Source organism: Vanellus vanellus (assembly GCF_965231255.1).
Source record: "Vanellus vanellus genome assembly, chromosome: 6".
Classification (NCBI taxonomy): Eukaryota; Metazoa; Chordata; class Aves; order Charadriiformes; family Charadriidae; genus Vanellus; species Vanellus vanellus.
Window position 1 is genome coordinate 18490930 of NC_138911.1, and position 23952 is coordinate 18514881.

Genomic DNA, 23952 nt, shown 5'->3' on the forward strand with positions numbered 1-23952 from the left:
CTAAGGAGAGGGAAGGCAGGAGGAGCAGTGTAAACACAAATGCAGGAGTTTGGATAAACAAGCTTCTTTCAGGTTTCTGTAGCTGTTCATCATCAGTAAAGGTAACCTTTGTTCTCCTTTTTCAATCTCTTGCAGGAAGTCCAAGGGAAAGCCAAATGGTAAAAAGCCAGCACCGGAAGAGAAGAAACTTTACCTAGAGCCAGAATACACAAAATCCAGAATTACTGACTTCGAATTTAAGGAGCTAGTGATGTTACCACGAGAAATAGACCTCAACGAGTGGCTAGCCAGCAACAGTGAGTATTGTGATCATAAAGCTGTGCTTGCTGTCCACACCCAAGAAGGCATTCATTCACTCTGTTTCTTTTTACTGTTTTCAGTGCTTAGAAAAACACTCACTGACTATTTATGCTTACTGCATAATGCATGTCATTATACCTTCAATAGTAATTAAGCTCTCTTACTTACAAACCAACTGTGCTCAGCAGCATGCAAGCCTTGATGCGCTTCCTCCTTCCAACTCCCTCACTGTGGCACGGAGGGCATTATAGTTTTTGATGCTCTTTTGAGGACCATCAGATTCCCTTTGACTATTTGCTAAACCAGCTGGTTCAGCATGTTTCTGACTCAACCTATTGGTCTTCCAGAAGCATTGTAAAAATGGTAGTTTATTAAGACTTGTATGTAAAGCAAGTTATGCTTAAAGCCAGAAGTTTTGAAGTCTCTTGGTTGGATTTCTTCACCATACTCCTTCCAAGCTTTGGTAGAATTACTGTGAATTTAAACTGTAGTCAAGCCAAAACTCAGACGTGATTGACTACTATGACTGAATGCTCTATCTGTGCCTCTCAGTTCTGATTTACAATACTTTCCTGTGCTTCTGCTTCATCTGCCAGTCCTAACCTGCACCTATGACCCAGTCTTGTTTACATTTTCAACAGTATATGGTAGTAGCAAGAAACTGCTTTAAACTGCACACTAGGACAGTTTATAGAGACTCATTAAGAAAAAGTGAGGTGCCTCCTGAGGAGTATTAAGATGTTAAATTATCTCAGGAGATTTTTAAAAAGTAGAAGTGCGCTAGTTTTAATGCTGTTTTTTGAAAAGGAGGTATGTCATGAGAACTATTAATGCTGTTTTCTAGCCACTGTACATTTTAAGTCTGACTTCAAAAGAGCGTAGCAAATGGTTTGCCTTTAGCTTGTAGTAGAGTATTCTACTGTAAAGGTGAGGTTGATGACGGAGACACTTTCCAGTCTTGCTGCTTAGTGAGTAATAAAAGCTGATGCATCATGGTGCTTTCATCTTAAATCAAAACAAGAGCTTTCATTCTATGTACCTCTTTGTTTTGCAGTTCATAATTAGACTAATTTAGCTAAATCATGTTTAAATCTATATGCAAGCTTAAGACTCTGAGGTCACTTCACTTGCTCTATTTAAATAATTGTCTGGAGGATAACCAGTGTTTGAAAGTATTTGACTTCTGAATTTCTTTCCTTTGTGCTTATTTTTCAGCAACAACTTTCTTTCATCACATCAACTTACAATATAGTACAATCTCAGAATTCTGTACAGGAGAGTCATGTCAGACCATGGCAGTGTGCAATACGTAAGTCGATATTTACAATTATATGGTTTCCGTGAGTCTTCAGACTTGCCTGGGGGAGGATATTGGATTTAGATTGCACTGGGCAAGTGTTTTACAGCAGATCTCTACTTAGTGAGAATGTGGCAGCTGTATGTCCTCTACTCTCCCCTCAGCAGTGAAGGGCGGTAGAAATCTGTTTTTCTAGAGGATTAGAAGGATGAGAATCTTTGACTGTTCTGAGCTGGTTTTGTAAGGTCAGATCAGAGAGGCAAATTACCATGTGTGCAGCTTGTGGGGAGAGGGGAAGAAGAGCAAGGCAAAACTGTCCATACTGGTAACAGTGCTGGGATTCCATAGAAGGCCGGGGAGGATAAAGGAATTGCGAAAACCTCAGAGGGTGCTTTTGATAGCTGGGATGCTGACAGAGCACCAGGCTGCTGACAGATAACCTCTAGCCTGATGTGAGTCACTGGCTTTTTGCCCGAGCCCCTGGGCACAGACGACACAAGTGGCAGCTTTGCAAAGAGTAAGGAAAACGTTTTGGTTTGGCACTTTCCCCGTGTAAGACTTAGTAGGCTTTTTTAATGTTGACTAGCTGCCACTTATGAAAGAAAGCTTTGTAGTTGTACTGTACATGGTGAATATAAGAAAAAGTTACTATAAACTCCTGCTCTTGATTAGCACAGTCCAACATGATGGAATATGAGATCCAGTCGCGTATGAATAAGACTGTTGTGTGGTGTTTTTTTTCTCTCCAGCACATGTGTTGATAGTCCTTTTCTTCCCTCCTCTTGCATTTCCTGGGATTTATTTAGTTGAGATGGATTTTAAAGCAGAAGACTGAGCAGTTAATGTTATAGTACATCAAACAAACATCCCAGGGAATGTATGCAACAGAACTAGAGCAATATATTGTATCTTTGACAGTTATTACGTGGTGCTTAGAAAGGAATCCTTGCTTAATGCACTGGGCTATCTTGCACACTTGAAATTAATATCAGGGGCTTTCTTTGAGAGCACTCTGAAGAATGCAAAGTGTGTAGAGGATATTTTTGCATGTAGAAGTTGGAAAGATAACTGTCAGTAGAGAATTAAAGGCCATGCTAGGGACTTTGAAGGCAGGCTGGAACAGAAAGTAATAAATCTCTGCTGGACCCAGATTTTATCAAAAGGAGACAGCACGTCTCTAAATGAGAAGTGGTGATCAGTTAAGATGAGTATTTTGTTGACTCTTGCTCCCAAGCCTTCTCATGTTTTAATTCCTGATGTAGCACTGGCTGTCCAAAGGACTGAGTTTAACTGTTTATCCACTTGGCCAATGTGAAATAGTGGCTAAAAGGAGGTGGTGGCAGGGAACCTATGTAAGTGTTGCTCCATTCTGCTCTAGTGAGTCTTAAACAAGAATTCCTTGTAAGCAATTTATGCTGCAGAATAAAGAAAGGAAGTGCCTGTAGGCGGCTCCAGCTGTAGTCTGTATTTTTGGTGGTGAGGACCAATAGCAGAATGTTCCTATCCTTTGTTTTGGAAAACTGAAAAATTGCTCTATTTGGGAATAACAGGAAGCATGTCTACACTTGGGTGAAGCACTTGAAACAGTTTGTGTTTAGCTAAATCATAACAACTTAAGTATCTTCCTGTACTTGGGGGCAGATGACTGATTCATGTTTGCAAACTGTCGGCTGCATATTTCATTCTTCTATCAAGTGTGCGGGTCTATGAAAAAAACAGAGAGGTGAGATCACCTAGCTACACACCTCAGTACAGTTCAGCTTTGAAGGCCCTGTTCATAATCATGTTCTCCAAATATCTCTAATGACAATTTTGGATAATCCTTATATTTATGCTCTGCTTTTCCTAGCTCTTCCCTTTTGGAAGAGATATGCCTAAATGGAACATGAAGAACTGCCTCAAAGACGCTCATTTGTTCATATCCAATTATGGCTATGACAAAGCCATATGTCACTCTCTGCACCCCCCCAACCTCCCTTTTCTTTTTAAAAATCTTACCCTAACAAAGTAAGGTAAGGGCATGCTTATTGTCAAAATGTTGGAGAAACACCAGTGGATATGATTTATTGTGCCTCTGACATGTCCTTAGTATATAAAGAGTATCACCTAAACATTAAGAGTCGGTTGCTGATTAACCTGATGGAAACTCCAGATTTGACCTTCTTTGGTTGTGATCTGTTTGTTCAGGTACTTTGGAAAAAAATAGCATCTACCTATATTAGATTGCCACGGAATTACAGTAGCTTGGAATAAAGGTGCAGTTTGTCATTTTTTTTCAGTGCCAATTTCTTAGGTAGTTCAATATGAAGGTCTGCATTCTGTTCCTCTTTATGTTTTCCCTGCCCAGTTGCCTAAGGCGTGTTTTGGATCACACCATTCTGGTCGTGCCTAAGGAAGGCTTTTTGTATTTATGGTAGAGATGTTGAAGTAACTATTGAGAACAGGTTGCTTGTCAAGTTACTTTGCATTCAAATGCGCTACAAATACTCAATCCTGAATTCAGAGGATTTGCTGGCAAAATAAACACCAGTTGCAGTTAAATATTTGAGGTAAGGTTTTAACATCTCAGAGAAGCTCCAGCCAACTGACAAACTGCAGACAGATGCAGCTTTCAGCCCTCTGTCAGATATATGAGATAGCACAGCCATCTGCACACAATGAGGAAGAGAAATTGTGCTTAGGGTTACTAAAAGACATCTGACCAAAACTTAGGCTCCTTGTAGAACAGATGGAAGCATTTGCTGGCAAGGTGGGATAATGCCAAGAGAAATACCAGAATGGCCAGTTATCTTCAAAATGTAATGAGGGTGGCATGAATATAACTTTGGGTATTAATTAATTCTGCTTATTAATGTGTTTATCACTTGCTGTAAAGCAGGTACTATATTTTTAACAGTCCTTACTATTTAGATTGGTATGCTTTATAGCTTATTATTGCACAAACTAACTTTAAAGCACCATGAGCTGTAAACTGCTTTTCTAGCTATTTGGGCAAAAACTTCTCAAAAGTGCTGATGTATAGAAGTGCTGTTGATGAGGCCCAGATTACAAAACTCCTGAAAGAGAAATCAAGGATGGATGCAAACTTCTAGGCAGCCCACAGATAAGAGTGAAAGGTCTCGTTTTGGTGCAGTGAAATCTGAACAAAACCGTTCATACCATTATGAAACCATTTCATAAACAATTCCTGGTTTATGAAACCAGGAATTGATAATTCCTTATCACTCATTTTTTCCAGTCTTATGCTCTCCTTTCTCATGTCTATCTTGCCCTTAGTGTCTCTGCATATGGAGGTCATTTCCTTTTACAAATCTTAACGCAAACTTGTTATATTCTTACTTTACTTTACTTATTCTTACTTCTTAGTTTCTTATATTTAAGTTCCCTGAGCTGTATGCTTCTACATGGTGGCTCCTTTCTTCTTTTTTCCCCCCCATCTAAACGTTGCTTTGCCCCTATCAAACCATTGAAGCTATTCCAAGTTGCTGACAAGCACTGTATTACTGCCCTTGCATTTGATATAATTTGTTATCCTGCTTTCTTCATAACCCATCTTTTGATATTTCTAGCAGGACTGTCTCTCCATTCCAGACCACATAATCTCCACAGCATTTGCCTTTCCTTCTTTCCGGAGGCTTTTCTTACACACTGATGTAACTTCTGTTCTGCCTTTGCTTCTATGTCATCAACACAAACCCAGAATGTTTTACAGGAAAAGGGATAAAATATGTATGTATATCCAGATGCAGCACTGTGACTTCATAGAATCGTAGAACCATAGAATGGTTTGGGTTGGAAGGGACCTTAAAGATCATATAGTCATTCCCCCCCTGCCACGGGCAAGGACACCTTCCACTAGACCAGGTTGCTCAAAGCCTCATCCAGCCTGGCTTTGAACACTTCCAGGGAACGGGAAATATGCGTTATACTTTTATTTGCATCATAGGCTTTTTTCTCTGCTAAACCCATAGTCGTTTCTCCGTGGGATTTAGAATGGAGCTGCAAATTCCTCATGCTCTCCATACTGGGGAAGTTTAAATCTGCCAGAACTTTACATAGGAAATAAAATAATCAAAATCTGTATCATGTGAGCACTCTTTGAAAAGTGCCTTTAAGTGTTGTCTTCTTGTCCTTGCTGCTTCCCATCCATTGCCTAATATGGGACTGTACTGTCACAGTGCCAGTGGTGGAATGCAGTTAGGGTTCAGTGCCCAACCGAGCCCTTCAATGGCCCCAACCTGCTTCCTATCTTGTTAATGGAGATAACTCCAGCATGGGTGGGAGCTGCATACCAGGTGTGAGATGTTCATGGCACATCAGAGACTCCTCTCTTCCTCCAAGACCTGTGAAGACTGTTCACAGCACTTGAAACCTGAGGAAGACATGATTCTAATCAACAGGACAATCCTTGAAGTTATCCCCTTACTCTTAATGATTCTTCTCTTCAATTCCTATTTTGCATAATTAGCCTAATTTTCAAGGAAAGGCAAAAAGGGTATGCAGTGGGATGTTACAGCAGATTTATTCACTTACATTTTCATGTAAGTGAACTTGTACACTTGCCAAACTGTTTCTTTTAACTAAAATCCAATTATTCAGATTCATTTTTGCGCCTAAGGGCAACTCTAAACTATGCTTTCTATCTTGCAGTTGAGGACTTCTGCAGCATGAGAAAAGTGCTGAGGTTCAGATAGTCCAGTCTGCTTCTGCTCTTGGCAACAAGCATTGTGTTATGACCCAAAATAAGTCCAAGTTGCCTAGAACTGTCTTGCTCCAGCTTACTGCAGGACTAGACAAATGAGGTGGCTTGTGTTTGTGCACTACATTGTATAATTCCTTATATGTGGATTGTATAAAGGAAGTAAGCAGTGATGAAGAACACAGACTACGCCTAAGGACCCAAATGCTACTTTTGATGCCTGACATAGCTCTACAAAAAGCTTTTAACTCTTGCTGTTTTCATCCACTTGCTCACCTTTATGCCCTTTTGCAGTCAATCCTGTTCTCTCTAGTAAACAGGCAGAGTGACCAAGCAGCACATGCTGAAAATGAGCTGAAAGAAAAATTCTAAACCTTAAGCGTCTGCAGAACTAGTTTTCAGTTGCCTTCCTCTCTTAGAGTTTCAACTACTCTACTTATTTCTGCAGCTTCCTCTTGTTTTCAGTTGGCTTGGGATTGTTAGTGTCTTCACCTTACCACCCTCAGGTCCCTGAAGAATCTTTCAGGGCATTGAAAACACACTGTAAAGTAAAACTTTTCATTTGCTAATTAACATTTTTCTTTAGTTGCTTCAGGACTGTTCTGCTGGTCAGTATACATAAAACTTCACTTTCCAAGTGGCACGTATAGATCCTTTCAGTTCAATGCAGTCTAGTCCTGTTAGGCACAGAAAAAACATTTAATATTTAATTTTTATCTTCCATAAAAAGAAAAAATAATTGTCCAAAGGTGGCTGAATGTCACACTGAAGTGGTATTTTGTTTAGTGCTACAATGAGGCTTATTTAGTGATTTGTGTGAGCAATGTCAGATAACAGATTGTTAGTCAACAGCAGCAGAGTTGGAGCTGAACAGCCAGCCAAAAATGGTACCCTGGCTTTATGGGCTCATGCGTTGGGTGAGTTATCTTTCTAGCCAAGTGCTGATGCTCAGACCACTTCCAACTCTGCTTCCAAAGGCAGTCAGCAAACCCCCTCTATGCTGCATTCTGGGAAGACAAATACAATGGATTTCTTGTCAGTCCTGTAATGATACGGGACTGCGCCTGGAGCTCAGACGCTCAGAAGAATTCAGGAACTGGAACTCAAGACGGACACCCCTAATGTGACATAGGCACATTTACTTATCTGTAAAACATTTCTCACTGTGTGTGCCTAATGCGATGGCTAGCTGCTCCTGGTAACAGTTAGAGGCACTTTAATTAACCATGACTTAAAGAAAAAAAAAAAAAAAAAGCCTTTCAGATTCCTCCATCAGGTGAAGGATGGCTGCAGTGTTTAGTCAAAAGTAAATTCAGATGGTTTTGGGAGTCTGTAAACAAAGGAGCAGAATTCTAAGGCACACTGATAGGGATGCGCAGAAGGGTCCTGAAAACTTTTCCCAAGCTGGATTGTGGAACAGGATTTATAGCGCTTAAAAATGCTGCCAGCACTTCAAAGCACCAGCTTGAAAAAGCTGGTGTTTTGGAGCCACCTTCTGTTTGTTTAATAACATTACACTACAAGACTAATTCATGTTTTGTGATAGTAAGCAGCAGAAGACCACCAGTTTATCACTGTGCAAAGTTGTTACCCTTTAAAAACAGTTATATAATGCTTTCCTGTACAGTTCTACAGACTGTAAGTAAACCCTGAGTCTTATCACTGCTTCAGTAGAGCTCCTCTCCATGGAGACTTGTCAGCAGGCTTTCTGTGCTTGGTACTACTACTAAATTGATAGGGAGAACCAAAATTAGTTAACAGAAATTCAAGGTTTTTGATGGAGAAAGATACCCTGAAGTGAATCTCTTCTGTAGCAGCTATGATGTATTTTGGTAATGTTGCAGCTGTTGTTTTGTATTATTTTGACACTAATCTCAGAGGAGTGGAGCTGAGGAGCCAAGGTATAATGTGCTGACACTGTCAATTCTCTCCACAGACAGTACTACTGGTATGATGAGCGGGGAAAGAAGATCAAGTGCACTGCTCCCCAGTATGTTGACTTCGTCATGAGTTCAGTGCAGAAACTAGTGACAGATGAGGATGTCTTTCCAACAAAATACGGTATGTCTGCTTTTGGACAGGTGCTTCCTGTGGCTCTCTGCAGATGCATTAAGTAAGGTGAAAGTTGGCATTCAGCATATGTATTAATACCAGACAGCTTTCTCACTTAAGTTTGGTTCATTCTTGCAGTAAGAAAGACTTGTACTGTTGGCATATGAACTGGGGTGAAAAGCTCACAATGCTGTCCCCTTGGTTTATATTTCATCATTGGTACATCTTTTTCTTCAAGCATTTTGAGATCTTCTAGCCTGTATTCAGAGAGGATAAAAATTTGAAAACTGTCAGCGTGTGTTCAATATGGCCTGCTGCTAGTAAAATTTAATCTTCTTGTTGTTCTACTATTTCCTTTAGAGCCCCGATGCATTAAGGGGGAAATAAATTGGATTGCCAGGAATGTGGCTTGTCTTCCTTGCCCAGTCAGGCCTTGTCTCACAGATTGTTTGCAGTCTCCCTTTCCTTCCAAAGATTAAATAAGAATATGATTTTTAAGAATTGAAAAGCAACAGGAGAGTAACTCAAATTTGTATTCTTAACAAATTGCTACATGCAATGCTTTTGGTTAAGAAGAAGAAAATAGAGACGTGAAGTTATGGTAGGTGGGCTTAATCATGACTAAAAGCAGCTGGGGTCTTGAGCCCCTTCAACAGATAATTGAGGAGCTAGGACATTGCAATCTAGGAAATGTTAAGATAGTAGCCTTTGCTTACAAGTGTCTTGATCTGGAAAGAAGCAGTGTCTAGTAAGCCAGCTGCAGTTAACATTTTTTTTTAAATACGTTTGTTCAAGGGCAATGAGGGCCTTTCATGCAAGTGATTTGTCCATGTGGCCAAGGGCACTTCAGACCAGTAACATACTTTGTATTGTGCATCATGCACAGGATGGCAGGTGTTGCTTTTTTGCTTGCCTCAGTTTTACTTTCAGTGTTACCAAAGCAGTTGTCTTTCACTATGCAGGCACAGTACTGCTCCAGCAAGCACAATTTCAACTGCACCTGATAGAAGGCACCCAGTATTTCCTTCCATTTCTTTTCCCATTTCATAGAATTTCAACAATGAAATGAGGAAAGTCGTTATATACCGTTAGTCAAACTGCTGCACACTACCAAGGCCTGTGTACCTTAGCTTCCATTTCAGGATCTGTGACTTGGTCTCCCCAGCATTGTGTACATCTGGGGGAAAAATCTGCTACTCCTGGACAAAGTAGATAAGGTCCCAAAAGGACGTCTCATTATTTTTATAGCCAGTAACAAAAAATGTTGTGGTTTTAAAGAATGATTATGCTTGCTTCCTCATTTTCGAACCCTTAGGGTTTAAAACTTAACTTCAAATGAAAATGCTTAAAACCTTCTTATATTCTTCCCCTGAATTCCTGTAAAAAGAGTAAGATGAGAGGATCTCATCAACACAAGTTGTCTGCTGTATAAGGTGGGCTAGTAGCTCTTACCCATAGCTCAGTTGAAACAAATGCTGCTGTGGGGCTGAAGGTGAACAGCTGGAGCTATCATGGTGTTTCCTTGTCTTCCTTTCAGGCAAGGAATTCCCAAACTCCTTTGAGTCTCTAGTGAAGAAGATCTGCAAGTACCTGTTCCATGTGCTGGCCCATATCTACTCCTCACACTTTAAGGAGACTTTGGCACTGGAGCTGCACGGACATTTAAACACGCTCTACACACACTTTATCCTATTCATCAGGGAGTTCAACCTCGTGGACCCTAAAGAGACCACCATCATGGACGACCTCACAGAGGTCCTCTGCAGCAGCAGTGGGAGCAGCAGTAACGGGAGCGGCAACGGGAGCAGCAACAGCGCAGGAGCACAGAACCATGTGAAAGAGAGATGAGCCCTCCTACAGGATCAAAACTAACATTAAAAACAATATTATATATTCTGTGTGTATGTGTATGTATACGTTCAGATATACATACAGACATATACAGCAATGAAAGCTGAAAGAAATGCTGCCACCACAGGACATGTAGTCGTATGGGACTGTATGGAGCTTTGGTTTAATGCGCCACCTGGCGAGAAGTTGCACCAATTTTATTTTATTTTCTGTCCACTCCTCCTTTTACCTATTCAGATGGATGATGAGTGCTGTTTTTAGAGAAGAGCCAAGCCTGAGAGTGGGGCCACTCTTGGTTTTTTTTGGTTGGTTTTTTGTTTGTTTGGTTGGTTGTTTTTTTTTTGTTTTTCTTTCTTTGGTCTTGAGTGCAAGCCCTTTGTCTTTCTAGGATGGTGGTCCTGCCATTTAAAAATATCTATTATATTATAAGAAGTGACTTTTACTTTGAAGTGGCTTAAAATGCAGGTTTGTTTGGGGTGTTTTTTGGCAGGTGGGGGTGGTTTTTTGGTTTGGTTTTACATAGACTGCCCCTTACCCTGCCAAAAACTCCCCAGTTGAGTGCATCTTGCCCTTTGTTAGCTTGGAATGGGAAGAAACTGCTGGCTTGACTACAGTAGCAACATGCTTGCTACATGCTGAAAGTGGGCATGATTCTCCAGTTGTCCCATCTACCTGGTCACAACATGTGAATGTGCAAGAGGATCCACAAGCCTTTCTGCTTACTGCTCCTACAACATGTATGCCCTTTTCTCTGCTCCCCCGCCTCCTCTTTTCCCAGGCACACCTCTACAAATAAAAAGAGTAAGATCACTGGAGTCCAAACCCCATGTGCAAGAGCCACCACCATTTGCCTCCCATGGAACAGAGGCCCGGGGAGGGGGGAGAAGGGTACAACGAGTCAGTCACCGCCTGTGCTAGAAAGATGGCTGTTGGCATAAAATTATATTGTTGGCTTATTTTAGTTCATCTGTTCTATAATAATAAAAACAAATCTATCAGCCATAAGCTTTGGTTTTGTGTTTGCAGCGTCAAAAGTCAGTGGAATCCACCCATGCAGTTTCCCTTTCACCACTGAATGCAGTTAGCCGTGCTGTGAACCAGCTTTATAAATAATTGTTTGTCTTCTACCCTGTAATCTTACATTTATAATCAATTCCTTGCTCTTTCTGGTAGCGCTAGGAACCTCCTCCCCAGGTAATGTGGAGATAAGCAATACTTGGAAAGCACCAAGTTTCCTGCTTGTACATACTCGAATTCTGCAAATGCAGTGGGCTTCTCGATATTTTGCAGTGAATATTGTATTGCAGTATCTGTGGATACAGTATTGTATCTGGACAGTGATACTACTCTTTCCTTCGGATTTCCACTGAATTCTTGCAGTCAGCATTTCCAGTTGGGAAAATGCCAAATGTTGCCTGCAATTGTGCTTCTATCAAATCTGTGGCAGCCTCCGAGAATTGTTTGTTACTGCTTTTGGTCATTATCCTGAGGTATATACATCAGTAATAACTTACCTGGCATGAATCCTAGAAGGTTTTCGTGAATGAGGTCTGTAACTGTAGTAACAGTCAGTAGAGAGAAGAAAAGGCGAGCAAGTGCAAAGAAAAAAAAGAGAAAGAAAAGCGTAAGTGTGTGTGGGGAAGCATAAGCAAGAAAGGAGGAAAAAAGAGAAAAAGCACAAGCAAAGGAAAAGCTTTTGAAGAGGTGTGCAAGAGCAACAACAGGTAAAGGAAGAAAAATGTCCAAGTGAGAAAAAGTCATAAGTGAGAAAAACAGAGCAAAAAGGCCACAAGCGCAGGAGAAGTGGAGGAACAAGTGAGATAAAATGACCTCAAAACTTTGTGAGCCCAGACTTGCCCTGTGTTGTTTGTTTCCAGATTGTGGGTACCTTGTGAACTTGCAGGTAAATGTGCTGGAGTCTCGCTGACCTGCTCATCTGGGTGCTGTTCACGAGCACTCCTTCCCCACCATGTCCTCCTGCTGTGGCCTCCATATCCAGATGAGTATTCCCATTCAGTCTCCACACTGATGTGAGCCTTTCCATTAAAATTCCCTACACTAATGTCTGAAGGGAAAACCAGAGGTCAGCAGAAGCTATCATCAGAGCAATCACAGAATCACAGAATGGCAGGGGTTGGAAGGGACCTTCGGAGACCATCTAGTCCAACCCCACAGCCAAAGCAGGTCCACCTAGAACAGGTTGGAGAGGAACACATCCAGGTGGGTTTCGAATACCTCCAGAGAAGGAGACTCCACCACCTCTCTGGGCAGCCACTTCCAGTGCTCTCTTACCCTCAAAGAAGTTTTTCCTCCTATTGAGATGGAATTTTCCTGTGTTCCAGCCTGTGCCCACTGATCCTTGTCCTGTCGCTGAGCGCCACTGGAAAGAGTCCAGCCTCATCCTCTTGACACCCACCCTTTATATATTTCTGAGTATTGATGAGATCCCCTCTCAGGTCTTCTCCAGGCTAAACGGACTCAGGTTTCTCAGCCTCTCATAAGAGAGGTGCTCCATTGCCTTGTTCATCTGCATAGCCCTCCACTGGAGTCTCTCCAGCAGTTCCCCGTCTTTCCTGAACTGGGGAGCCCAGAACTGGACCCAGTACTCCCTATGTAGCCTCACCAGAGCAGAGAAGAGGGGGAGGATGACCTGCCTTGGCCTGCTTACCACGCTCTTTTTAATGTGTCCTAGAAGACCACTGCCCTCGGCCACAAGGGCACATCGCTGGCTCACAGTCAACTTGGTGTCCACCAGGACTCCCAGGTCCCTCTCTGCAGAGCTGAGCGAGCTATCTATAGCTACATCAAACGCAAGGGTGACTAGACCTTAGCTTCCCATAGGAAAACTGACAGAGCCTTGTAGGAAGTCTGGGAACCCATGCATTGATGCAAAGCAGCAAACCATTAATTCAGCTCCCAAGAGAACAGTGAAGTACCACATTACCTCTAAAAGAGCCTGCTGTTGTTCATGGCAGCTGTCCCAAGTTTACTCTGCAGGCATTTGATATTCCTGAAAGCATAGACGCTTCATCTAGCAGGGTAATCTTTTTATATTTTACAAGCAGTTAACAAGAATACAAATAATGAATCCTATTTTAGTGTAGCCTATCTTGTTGGGTTTAGCAGTGGGAATAAGGAAAACACTGAAACAGTGCCAACAATAATGTTCTTGTCAGGAGTAAATGTTACTGTAAAGCTCAGCCTCAAGGCATCCAACCATATTTCAATGTTTACTGAATTATGCTGTAGTAACATTACATAGAGAAGTATCACTAAGTCTTCAAACTCTGCTTGGTTGATGCCACTGAAGCCTGGAAGTGACCTTCTACACTCATTTTATATATGAATAACAACCTTTTAACCAAGAATTTTAAGAAAATTGACTTTGCTTCTTATGGAACACTTTTCTGATGAGAAGATCTGAGGAGGGAGAAAGATGTGTTTGGGCTCTGAGGTACCACCGGTTCTGGTTAAACACGCTCATGCCAAAGTGCTCCTGGAAGGGATCGAGGGCTAAAGGTGGATGCTGTCAGGTAACAATTAGCTCCTGCACATTAGCAGAACACTAAAAGACTGTCCCAGAAACAAGCAATTCCATAAAAGAACAAGCCAACTTCAGGAGCACTTACTGCGTATGCTGATCTCATGCAAAGCCACGCTTCATCAAACAAGCCCTTAGTCACATGTCATGTAACTTGTCCCAGCCAATCCTTAGCTCACCATTTCAGCTGTTAACATAAAGACTCGAATCCAGAAATACTCTTCCATTATCTAAATGGAGGTCAGAGGAACAGGTTGTTGTTTTATTCTGTTCAAACCTACTAAACAAATGAAACCAATGTTCATGTCGGTAGCACAAACAGCAACACCAGACAGTTTAAATCTAGTTCTAATGCCCAGGTGCTGGCTGTAGTTACAGCACAGAGTATGGCTATGTTATTCATGCCGCTGTGGCACTACTAATGTCCGAATACAAGCTCAGTACCCGAAGGGTTTAAAGACAGATCTGGTATCTTTACATGATACAGCTGCATGCAGAACAGACAAATCCCAATCTTCCCAATGGAACTGATGATATAAACTGAGAAAAACACCAAACAGCTGGCAAAAAACCCTCAGTGTACTGATAGGGTCTCCATTCTTTTCATGGACAGAAGAACTGTTCTGGTTGTGACAGCTGACATGAACAATAAGACTTTTCAAAGCTAGGTTAGGATGTGACTCAGAGAAAACAGAAATTGTTGTGGCCAAGCACACAGATGAGAGAACATTCAGAGAGCTTTGTCCAGCCAAAAAAAAACCAACCAAAAAACCCAACTAGCCTCACTTCTCTATGTGTCGTCATCTGCTAATTCTTTTTATTATATGTAAAAGCTGCTGCTTTCCCATACAACAGCTCAAATGATAGTTAACATTCTCTCACAAAATGGTGCAATGTCCCTTACATAAAACTCCTCCTCCTTTTAATGGTCTCTAGGATAATTCAAAACAATGGGTACAAAGAGCCTGGGCTAGGCAGCCTTTCCGCTCAGCAGAGGGCAACCCACTGCAACATCAGCTCAGGTACAGAAAGGTCAAATGCCATCTCACAAAGGACTTCAGCTTCTGTGAAACCACTGCTTCACCTGACATCAGTAAGCTTTAGAAGACACTTGCCCTGAAGCAAGTACTGCCCTCAAGGACTGCAGAAGGAAACATAAAAAAGGAAAACAAACTGGTCCTTGGCACCAGTCACTAATTTAACTACCACACTGAAGCAATGAAATGGTCCAGGGTTCCCCCAGAAGGGCTTTAATTCAAGTGTACAAGGAGTTGAAGGTGAATCATCACTGATAAAATAAAGAAAGGGTGCACAGCTCTCCATCACCACATATTCATTAGACCCTCGTAAGGCCACACAGCAGTTAGAGAGTCCAGTTCTGCTTATTTCTGCATGGACTTAATTCCTTTAGGAAAGACTTACACTTAAAAGCTCTATTTCCAAGCAGATGAGATTTCCTAACTGACTTTTCTCCACCTCTTCATTGCACTTGACCAAGTATCAAACACAAAAACCTGACTTCTATAGGTTTCATTCCCAAAGTAATCTCAAGGAATATTCTTTCTCTTCCTAAGCATCAAAACTTATGGAGTAGTTTGGGTAGAAGAGCTAACTCTCTCATATAAAGTCTGGTAGACAATGACATAGATATTAATACAGAAATTAATCCAAATTTGCTGTTTTGGCCAACCTGAGGTTCTTGTTTAGTTTTATTGCAAGCTAATGCTAGAGTCTTTACTGTCTCTGTCACGACAGAGTGCCAAGAGGCAGACTATGTCTGGTTTTTGGATGACGAAATGTAAGGGATACTTTTACTTTACATGGTGTAAATACGTTGATTTTTAAAGTCTTCTGTAGCAAATTTGGCGACACTGGTATTGCTTACAGCCAGAATACTTACATCTGGTTATTAAAATAATTTACTTTCATGAATAAGGAGAACCCTGTGCTTAGCTCCACTTAAAAAGGATAATCCAGAACAGAACTGGAAACTGACATTGAATAATGCAGTATTTTTACAGTTACATGAAATCTATATAAAACCTGTAACAGAAAGAACTCTCTGTCTTTTTCAGCCAGGTTTACTGACACTCAACAATTTTGGAAGGTTAATTTCAATCCTTGTGGCTATAAAACCTGTCTCAGCAGGAGTGAACATGAGAAGCAGAAGACAAACTGTGCCTAAAGACCAGTTGTACCCACTGCAGCAGAACTGTGAAAACTTTAGCTACTTTAAGAACATTTTCAAGAGAGCACAAATAATAAAAAATATCTTTGAATAATCTTACCGGTTTAAAAAACATTTTAAACTGGCTTAAATGAAATCTATAGAACAGATGCTGTGCTGTGATCAGAACACCACAGTCCCGGCACGTGAAAAGGACTGCAGCTTGGACAGGTAGTTCCTAGCAAATCTTAAAACAAGAAGTGCATTGAGTCTTCAATATTATTCATCACTGTGAATTCTTTCATTGTTGTACCAGTGATACTCATGGCTTGCAGAATGATAAAGAACCAATACTTCCTTGAATTTGCACCTCTTGACCCAATAAGGTTTGTGCAGGAAGTCCCTTATTTCACTCTCAGGATGCCATTAGGAAGTAGATAGCAGGAGGGTAGTCAGGCACCGCAAACCAACATTTGTCGGCATCCTGTTGCCAAACAGAAATCACAGTTTGAAGCCCAGACGCTTGGGAAGAATCCGATGAAATCTACAGAGCAAAAGAAAGCAGACACACAATTCCCACCTGGACAGGTAAGGCTCTTTCCACACGAGATTTTCACCTACAAAGCCACTACTGGAGTTCAGGGCTTAAGCCAGATCAGTTCAAACTCACACAAAGCTCAGCACTGAGGCACCAGAAGACTGCATAGAGTCACCTGAATTGCAAAGCCCAGCCCCTTCCAATTGCCAGCAATTCTGCAATGGCTGTTCAGCAGAGATACAGGGCACATTTGTATCCTGCACTCCCAGCCCCAAGCTCCCCATTGCATGCTGTGATGGACTTCAGGTCAAAAGCCACGCTTATGACATGCTGCAGGAAAGAACAGGAGACCTTCAGGGAATGATCAGTACCTGCCCTGCTCCAAATCAAGCAGAGCTGAGTCTGAACCTCCTTGCTGAGCAACTACAGGGCTACCTGGCCAACGGAACCGTGCTGTGTTATGCATGCAGATAAGGTAGCTGAAGCGGAGCCACTGAAGAGGAATGTGCATTTTGCAGACCTTCACGGGAACACAGCCTGAGACAAGCTGTTAACTGCTCTTCGCTGCTCAGAGTCTCATTGATCTGTTTGTGCTTAGAGGCCAAATCAGAACTGCCAGGACTCTGTGGATTTTGTTAGGATTGGGTAGGACCTGAGTGCTGGTTTTGTGGACTTCCGTCAGTCCTGTCTGAGAGATGGTTTGACATCTTCACAAACCTGGCTCTGCCACACGGATGTTCATGGACCATCATGGAGATCAGGTACCCCGGAATCACCTTTCTTCTGCCTACATCAAACCACTAGGCTGAATTTAGTAACAAGATGGCGACCCTGTGAATGAAGTTAATCTTGTGCCGTAACCACTGCTTAAATGTGAAAGCACAACAAATACTCTAATCCATCAAGGAATTTTGATTGGATTAGAAGCCCTCTGTGCTTCATTATAATCTCCCTGATGAAGGCAAAAAGCAAAACTACAGCTGGAGAAGAGAGATTAAAAACCCCATTATAACAGTTTAATTATCTGTTATTACTGGATTAACATTCATTTCTGATCCAGGTGCTCCTCAGATAAATAGCTCAGGTGGTTTATAAGAGCATTGTTTTATTTCGCAGGGAAAGACTTCTGGCCCATGGAATGAAAACACAGGCTTTTTTTAAAGCCAGATACCAAAAATTAATAAAGCTTAAGCAAGACACCATCTGCCTGTCCCTTTTTCTTGCCTACCCCAAACTTTGGAACTGCTGGCTGATTTCAAGCAACCTGGAAGACAGGTAGAATTTTCAATGTGATTAGAAAGTTTTTACAAGTTTTGCAGAAACAAGCAACCGTTGGAAGGGGAGAAAGAGCCTGTAAACAAACCCTTAACTTTCCTGAGCAAGTAAAAAATTGCAACCTGTGCTCCCATGTTACTAGATGCCAAAGAACCTACACAAGAACACACACTCTTAAAAGTCCCCAAATGCAAAGGGACAGAAAAGCTCAGAATCGACCACAAATCACAAACTGTACAAATCTAGCTTCTGAAATGTGGACACTGCTTGCACAACTGGGACAGTCTGTGTGATCCAGACTTAGAATCATAGAATTGTCTAGGTTGGAAGGGACCTTTAAGATCATCAAGTCCAACCATAAACCTAACACTGCCAAAACCACCACTAAACCATATCCCTAAGCACCATGTCTACCCATCTTTTAAATATCTCCAGGGATGGTAACTCCACCACTTCCCTGGGCAGCCTGTTCCAGTGCTTAACAACCCTTTCTGTGAAGAAATTTTTCCTAATATCCATCCTAAACCTCCCCTGGTGTAACTTGAGGCCGTTTCCACTTGTCCTATCACTTGTTACTAGCAAGAAGAGTTCGACCCCCACCTCTCTACAACCTCCTGTCAGGTAGTTGTACAGAGCCGGTCTTTTTCCCCGTTGGCTTGTCTTTTGCACATGGGGACAGCCTGCTCCTGCGCCTTTAAGACTTCCTTCTCAAAAACATCCAGCCTTCCTGGACAATAATGCCACAGTATTTATCTGTCCAGGCTCCTGTGGTAGTGGGATCTACTTCACCTTTCCCTTTGAGAAGGACTAGGTTATGCATGGGCCTTCCCCTCATGCAAACAGACTCTGACGTTTAGCTGCATCCCCATCACACCGAGATTGAACACTGTCAACACAGGCATATCCGCACCTCTCTCTCACCCTCCCCTGCCTCTGGACAACACAACTGACAGCAGGCACATGGTACAGCTTGTGAAAGCCTTTAGGAAGAAAGGAGAAATGACAGCATCTCTGCTACCCAGTCCTCTCTGAGAACGGTCCTGTGTTCTAGACATTGTTCTTCTCCATGCTAGCTAATCAGCAGGGCATCATACAAGGCCCAGCACAAAGCACTGTAGCACAACAGATCCCCAGCCGCGTCTCATAACATCTAATGGGTGACCCCATATTCTGCCTCTCTACAGGATTTTTGCATGCTACAAAGGTCATCTTGTTTCTCCATCCCTCTTTTGTGGAGAGTGGAGCGGCAGCAGCTATGGAAGCAACAGGCAGACTGGGAAGTTTATCTTCATGCAAAACACATTGTCTGTACTTGCAAGTAACATCATAACACTTGGTTCAACCCATTACCACTCACACCACAGGGGTTACTATAACCTTTCACACTAGAGACGCCCTGTGCTGATCTATAGGTTCTGGTTGACTCCATCCTACTGCAGCCCATCTCCCCAGGAGACAGTGCAGGCAAGCACAAGCAGAAACTGCACATGAAGACAGGCTAGGGTGAACTACACAGACACCGAGCATGAACTACACACGTGGCTCAACAAGTAGTTAGCCCTTTCCATTACAGAGCAGCATAACTTCAGGAGACAAAAGCTGTCTGTCCCCTTTTCTCAAATAGGATTGTTTGGCAGCAGTCCTCTTCATTCTGGCTTACAGATGCTGTCAGGCTCTCTTCTTTCTTCCCTTTTTCTAAAGCAAATTTGCAGTGTAATTCCACTGAAATTGGAGACTGGGGTTGTGTCCACTTTCACACCTCTATATGATCCTGCAGCCCACATATTTCCAAACGTATCTCGCAGATCTGTTTTTAGAACTTTTTTTTTTTTTTTTTTTTTTAATAAATGGCTGTATCTGGCCTTCGGGTCACTAACAAAAACCAAATCCCCACAACATGATTAAAACCTAGAGCTAGTGCATCAAACTTAATTAAAACTGCACATAAACTAAGAACCTTTCTAAAGGTTTTAATTCTTCTCCAGTGTAAAATGCTCAAGTTTACTGGTTTAAAGCAAGCCCACTTTCATTTGTGAGACTTTTCATTTCAGCGTCAGAAGGAAACACTGCAAGCCACTGCTCTGAAATCCCAGGTATCACAAGCCACAACAACAGTCCCAAAGAATCCTGTCTTATGCAACATCACTAAGGGAATTCTCCCAGAGCAACACCATTTCGTTCTCTGCTTGAAGTTGGCAGCTAAGCCAAAACCCAAACATTTTCCCTGAAACTATTTGATAATCCAGCAGCTGTGTCAGATACAGTACTCTGAACTGAGCTGAGCACACAACACAGCAAAAGGAAAGAACAGTGAGGCAGAAGTGGAACCTGGAGCCAGAATTATTGCTAATTCGGGGTCAGATCTACAGCTAGTTTAACCCAACCAGGCCAATGGCCTTGTACAGATTTCTATCAGCTGAAGCAACAATTATCAGTCTGTCTTGAAATATTTAAGTTCCCTTTCTATGTGTTACTACTGTTGCCATGTTGACTTGACCAACTAAATCTTCTCAGTGTTTTCTAATGCATAAATCACAGACATTACTGATCCTCTTTTAAATATCAAGCAGTACAAATGTGATTCCTCCTTCCCTCAATGATAATTTGTGTCTCAATTGCCTGAATTGACACACACAGCTCCCTATTGGGGCAATGGCTATGGGAAAATCTGTACTGCTACTTCCTATGACTACCTCTTCCTAGGACAGGGCCAGAAACACATACACAGTCTCCACATGCTCCTTAAAAGGATGGTCTAACCATCCTGGCTGGCCCAAGACTGTGTTTTTCACTGCGTCCTTTAATCATAGAATCATAGAATTGTCTAGGTTGGAAGAGACCCTTGGGATCATCGAGTCCAACCATCTACCCTACTCTGCAAAGTTCTCCCCTACACCATATCCCCCAACACCACATCTAAACGTCTCTTAAACACATCCAGGGATGGTGACTCAACCACCTCCCTGGGCAATCTATTCCAATGCCCGACCACTCTTTCTGTGAAAAATTCTTTCCTAATGTTCAGTCTAAATCTACCCTGTTGGAGCTTGAAGCCATTCCCTCTTGTTCTGTCATTAATTACCTGTGAGAAGAGACCAGCACCAACCTCTCCACGGTGTCCTTTCAAATAGCTGTAGAGAATGATGAGGTCTCCTCTCAGCCTCCTCCTCCTCAAACTAAACAGTCCCAGCTCCTTCAACCGCTCTTCATATGATTTGTCTGCTAGGCCCTTCACCAGTTTCGTTGCCCTCCTCTGCACTCGCTCCAGCACCCAGTGCAAGAGAGGTGCAGCACGCTGTATGGGCACGCACCCCACAGAACGCTCCAAGTCAAGGGAACTTGTCTTTGCACTGATAAGAAGAGGCTGCAGAGACAGGTACTGCGTTCCTGCTGCATAGCAGGATCGAGGCCAAGCCAGAGCACAGCACGGCTTGGCTGGGGAGTGCACAGGCATGGCAAGATCTATGCTCAAGTCAAAGTCTCTCCTTGTAATCATCCTTCTCTCCTTCACTGACTTGTGGATCAGGCATACCGGACTTCAGTAGTTCAGCTACTACAAGCACTACAGTAACATGGGATTTTCAGAGGCTTTGAGGGTTGCTTAACTATGCTCGCATGTAACAACAGGAAAAAATTAAGTCAGCACTTAAAAATCTCAGCCACAGTACCTGAACTAACCACTAGAACCACTTCCCTTTATGCAAGGCAAGGTGCTGCAGGTTCAAAGTTGCTGGAAATCTAAATAGTTCTCTCACAGCACCTGATACCTAAACAAGAACTGGTGTGCCATCACCACCCTCAATGACTCAACTCTTAAGTGGGGATACCACATGGTAAGCACAGAGCTCTGTGCAACAGGTCAGCTTGTAACCATGCCACCTTGAATCCTAATGGTATCAGAGGAACCTTCATCAGACAGAATTTGCTAGTTCTCTCTTTACCTGCGTGCCTCCCTGTTTGCTGCCAGGATACAAACTTTATGTATGTCAGGACTTTCCAGGGAACAAGAAGCAGAAGACCACTGGCTGCTCAGACTTGCATATACCCCTACTGACCCATGCTCCTATTTGGTCTAGGCTTCTTATTTTAAATTGTCTTAGGGTAAAGTGAAAGACTTATTAAAATTTACCCGACCAATGAGGAAGACACCTCCAAGCCAGGGAGTATGTATATGCTGCCTCAAATAATACACAGAAATTTCAGCTCCTGCAAACACTGAAGCAGCAGTGAGTGAATCAGTTCTGCATCACAGAGTGATACTTGAAGCACCTGCAGATACGCTGCCTCAGGTACTGGATCCAGTTGAGCTGCATTAGCCTGGAGCTGTGCCAGCTAACATAGCTCAACCACTTCCCACACCCAAACCAGCTCATTTATAGCAAGCTTAGGCATCTCTATGAGGGTTGTTTCTAGCCTCTCAGCAGACACGTGTCTGCACTCTCTGCTTTTGGCACCTCTGGGAAAAGCAGCAAGCTGCCTCTTCCTACTGCAAGAAAAGAAATTACCAGACTCACCACAAGGTTTACAATAGTCTTGCTTCTTCATTGCTTAGTGCAGTGATAAGAAAATAAGATATATTTCACAATATTTATTACTTGGGTAACAGCAGCATTTAAAGGCTGCATCAAGGCCAATGCCAAACATCATTGCCAGACCAAGTCCATCCCCACAGCAGGACCTGCTGTCCAAGAGGACCCAAAGTCCTGCAGACGTGTTTCTGGGGATGGCAGGGGGGCTGCTTCCAGCACCCGACCACTCACACTGCCACCTAACAGGATGAAGCCTCAAGGGCTGCTCCTACTTCCTTCTCTTGCTGTCAAACCAGATGACATCTCACTAATGTACGCCTGGTCAAGATGTGGAGGACAGCATTTACCAAGTCAGCAACTGCTGAGTCATTATTTGTAAATGAATGATAATCAGGAAAAGCACAGAATCAGGGAAAGCAGATAAAATGCAGTATAATAGCCGAGGAAAAATTTGGGGGCGGTGAATAACATAATCTTGTGCTGGAAAGTCACCTATGCGACATGTCATGTTAGTATCAATGTACAGAGCAGGGTTACCCTAGTAAGCAAAACACATGCTAAACCAGGCAGTGGCATAACCAGAACCGAAGAACCTGGCTTCCCAAAGGGGTGAGTGTCAGCACGCCGCGTGTGAGAGCAGCAAGCCTGCTGCTCTGCTGCTTTGCTGTTGGCTGGCAGCCCAGCACCAGGATGGCGGCCACCATGGGTCACCCCTCCCAGGGCAGGGAACAGGAAGGGTTCTGCCACTTCACGAGTGAAACACACAGTTGCAGAAGAAAAAGATGCACAGGAAACCTAACAGAGCAGCAAACAGATCCCATTTTGGCCAGGTCCCACCAGCATTGCAGTGTGGCTGAGGCAATACTTCAGTCTCAAATTTAACACTGACTCCTCCACCATTGCCTCTGAACATTACTGACTAAATATAAATATAGAATCAAGCAAATAGCAGCATGGACCTTTACCTCCTTTTTTGAATGAAATTCTTAATTCAGCCAATACAGGCCTCTGCCAGATGTGGCTGCTGGGCCCTCCCATGGCTCTGTTACACCCAAGAGTAGTGCTGCTACCACCAGGAAACCCACCAGCTCTGATGTCAGGCAGACTGCATGGAGTCTATTTTACAGCTGTAAGTTATGAACTATTTAGCCTCCCCCCACACACACACACTTATCCGGTTATACATTCAACACAAGGCAAGGGGCAGAGTAAGGAAGGGTTGTGCTCGCTCTCTCTGATACCTGCTCTCACTTACAACCTTAGCAGAGTAAATGGCATCCTTTACTGCTCTTATCTAGCCCAATTAAGATTTCAGTCATCCCCTCTGTAAAGTGCTGACAAAGCCACCATTGCTGTGCCATCCAAGCACCTGGCAAATAAACACCTTGACACTGAACGGTTATGGTTAATTGTTATTTGAATCTACATTTGGATTCCCTATAGGAGAAAAAACTCCAGCAATTTAAGACCAGGACAGTACCAAGCCACACCATGTGCCACAGACCTCTGTGTTGGCTCCAGGTCTCCTCTCCACAGGGTGACTCCAGAGACATTTCTGAGCTACCTCGGTGCAAGCAAAAGAATGTGCCTGACTCTCACATGAAGTATAACAGCATTGGAATAGCCCATATTGAGATGTCTCTATCAGGAGCCAGCAACTTCAGAGACCCACGGGAAACTTGCTGTGTTTCAGACAAAACGTC

The 23952-nt window shown here is 42.7% G+C and overlaps 1 protein-coding gene across 3 annotated transcripts in view; it reads left to right on the plus strand.

Moving 5' to 3' along the window:
- MOB2 (MOB kinase activator 2) overlaps positions 1–11195 on the plus strand; it is a 119512-nt gene extending 108317 nt beyond the window's left edge. For all 3 annotated transcript variants that reach the window (XM_082485986.1, XM_082485985.1, XM_082485984.1), the window contains exons 2-5: positions 136–296; positions 1516–1609; positions 8233–8357; positions 9886–11195. In XM_082485986.1, the coding sequence (XP_082342112.1) occupies positions 136–296; positions 1516–1609; positions 8233–8357; positions 9886–10196 (691 nt within the window). In that variant the 3' untranslated portion in view covers positions 10197–11195. The remainder of the gene's footprint in view (positions 1–135; positions 297–1515; positions 1610–8232; positions 8358–9885) is intronic.
- Positions 11196–23952: the final 12757 nt, after the last annotated feature.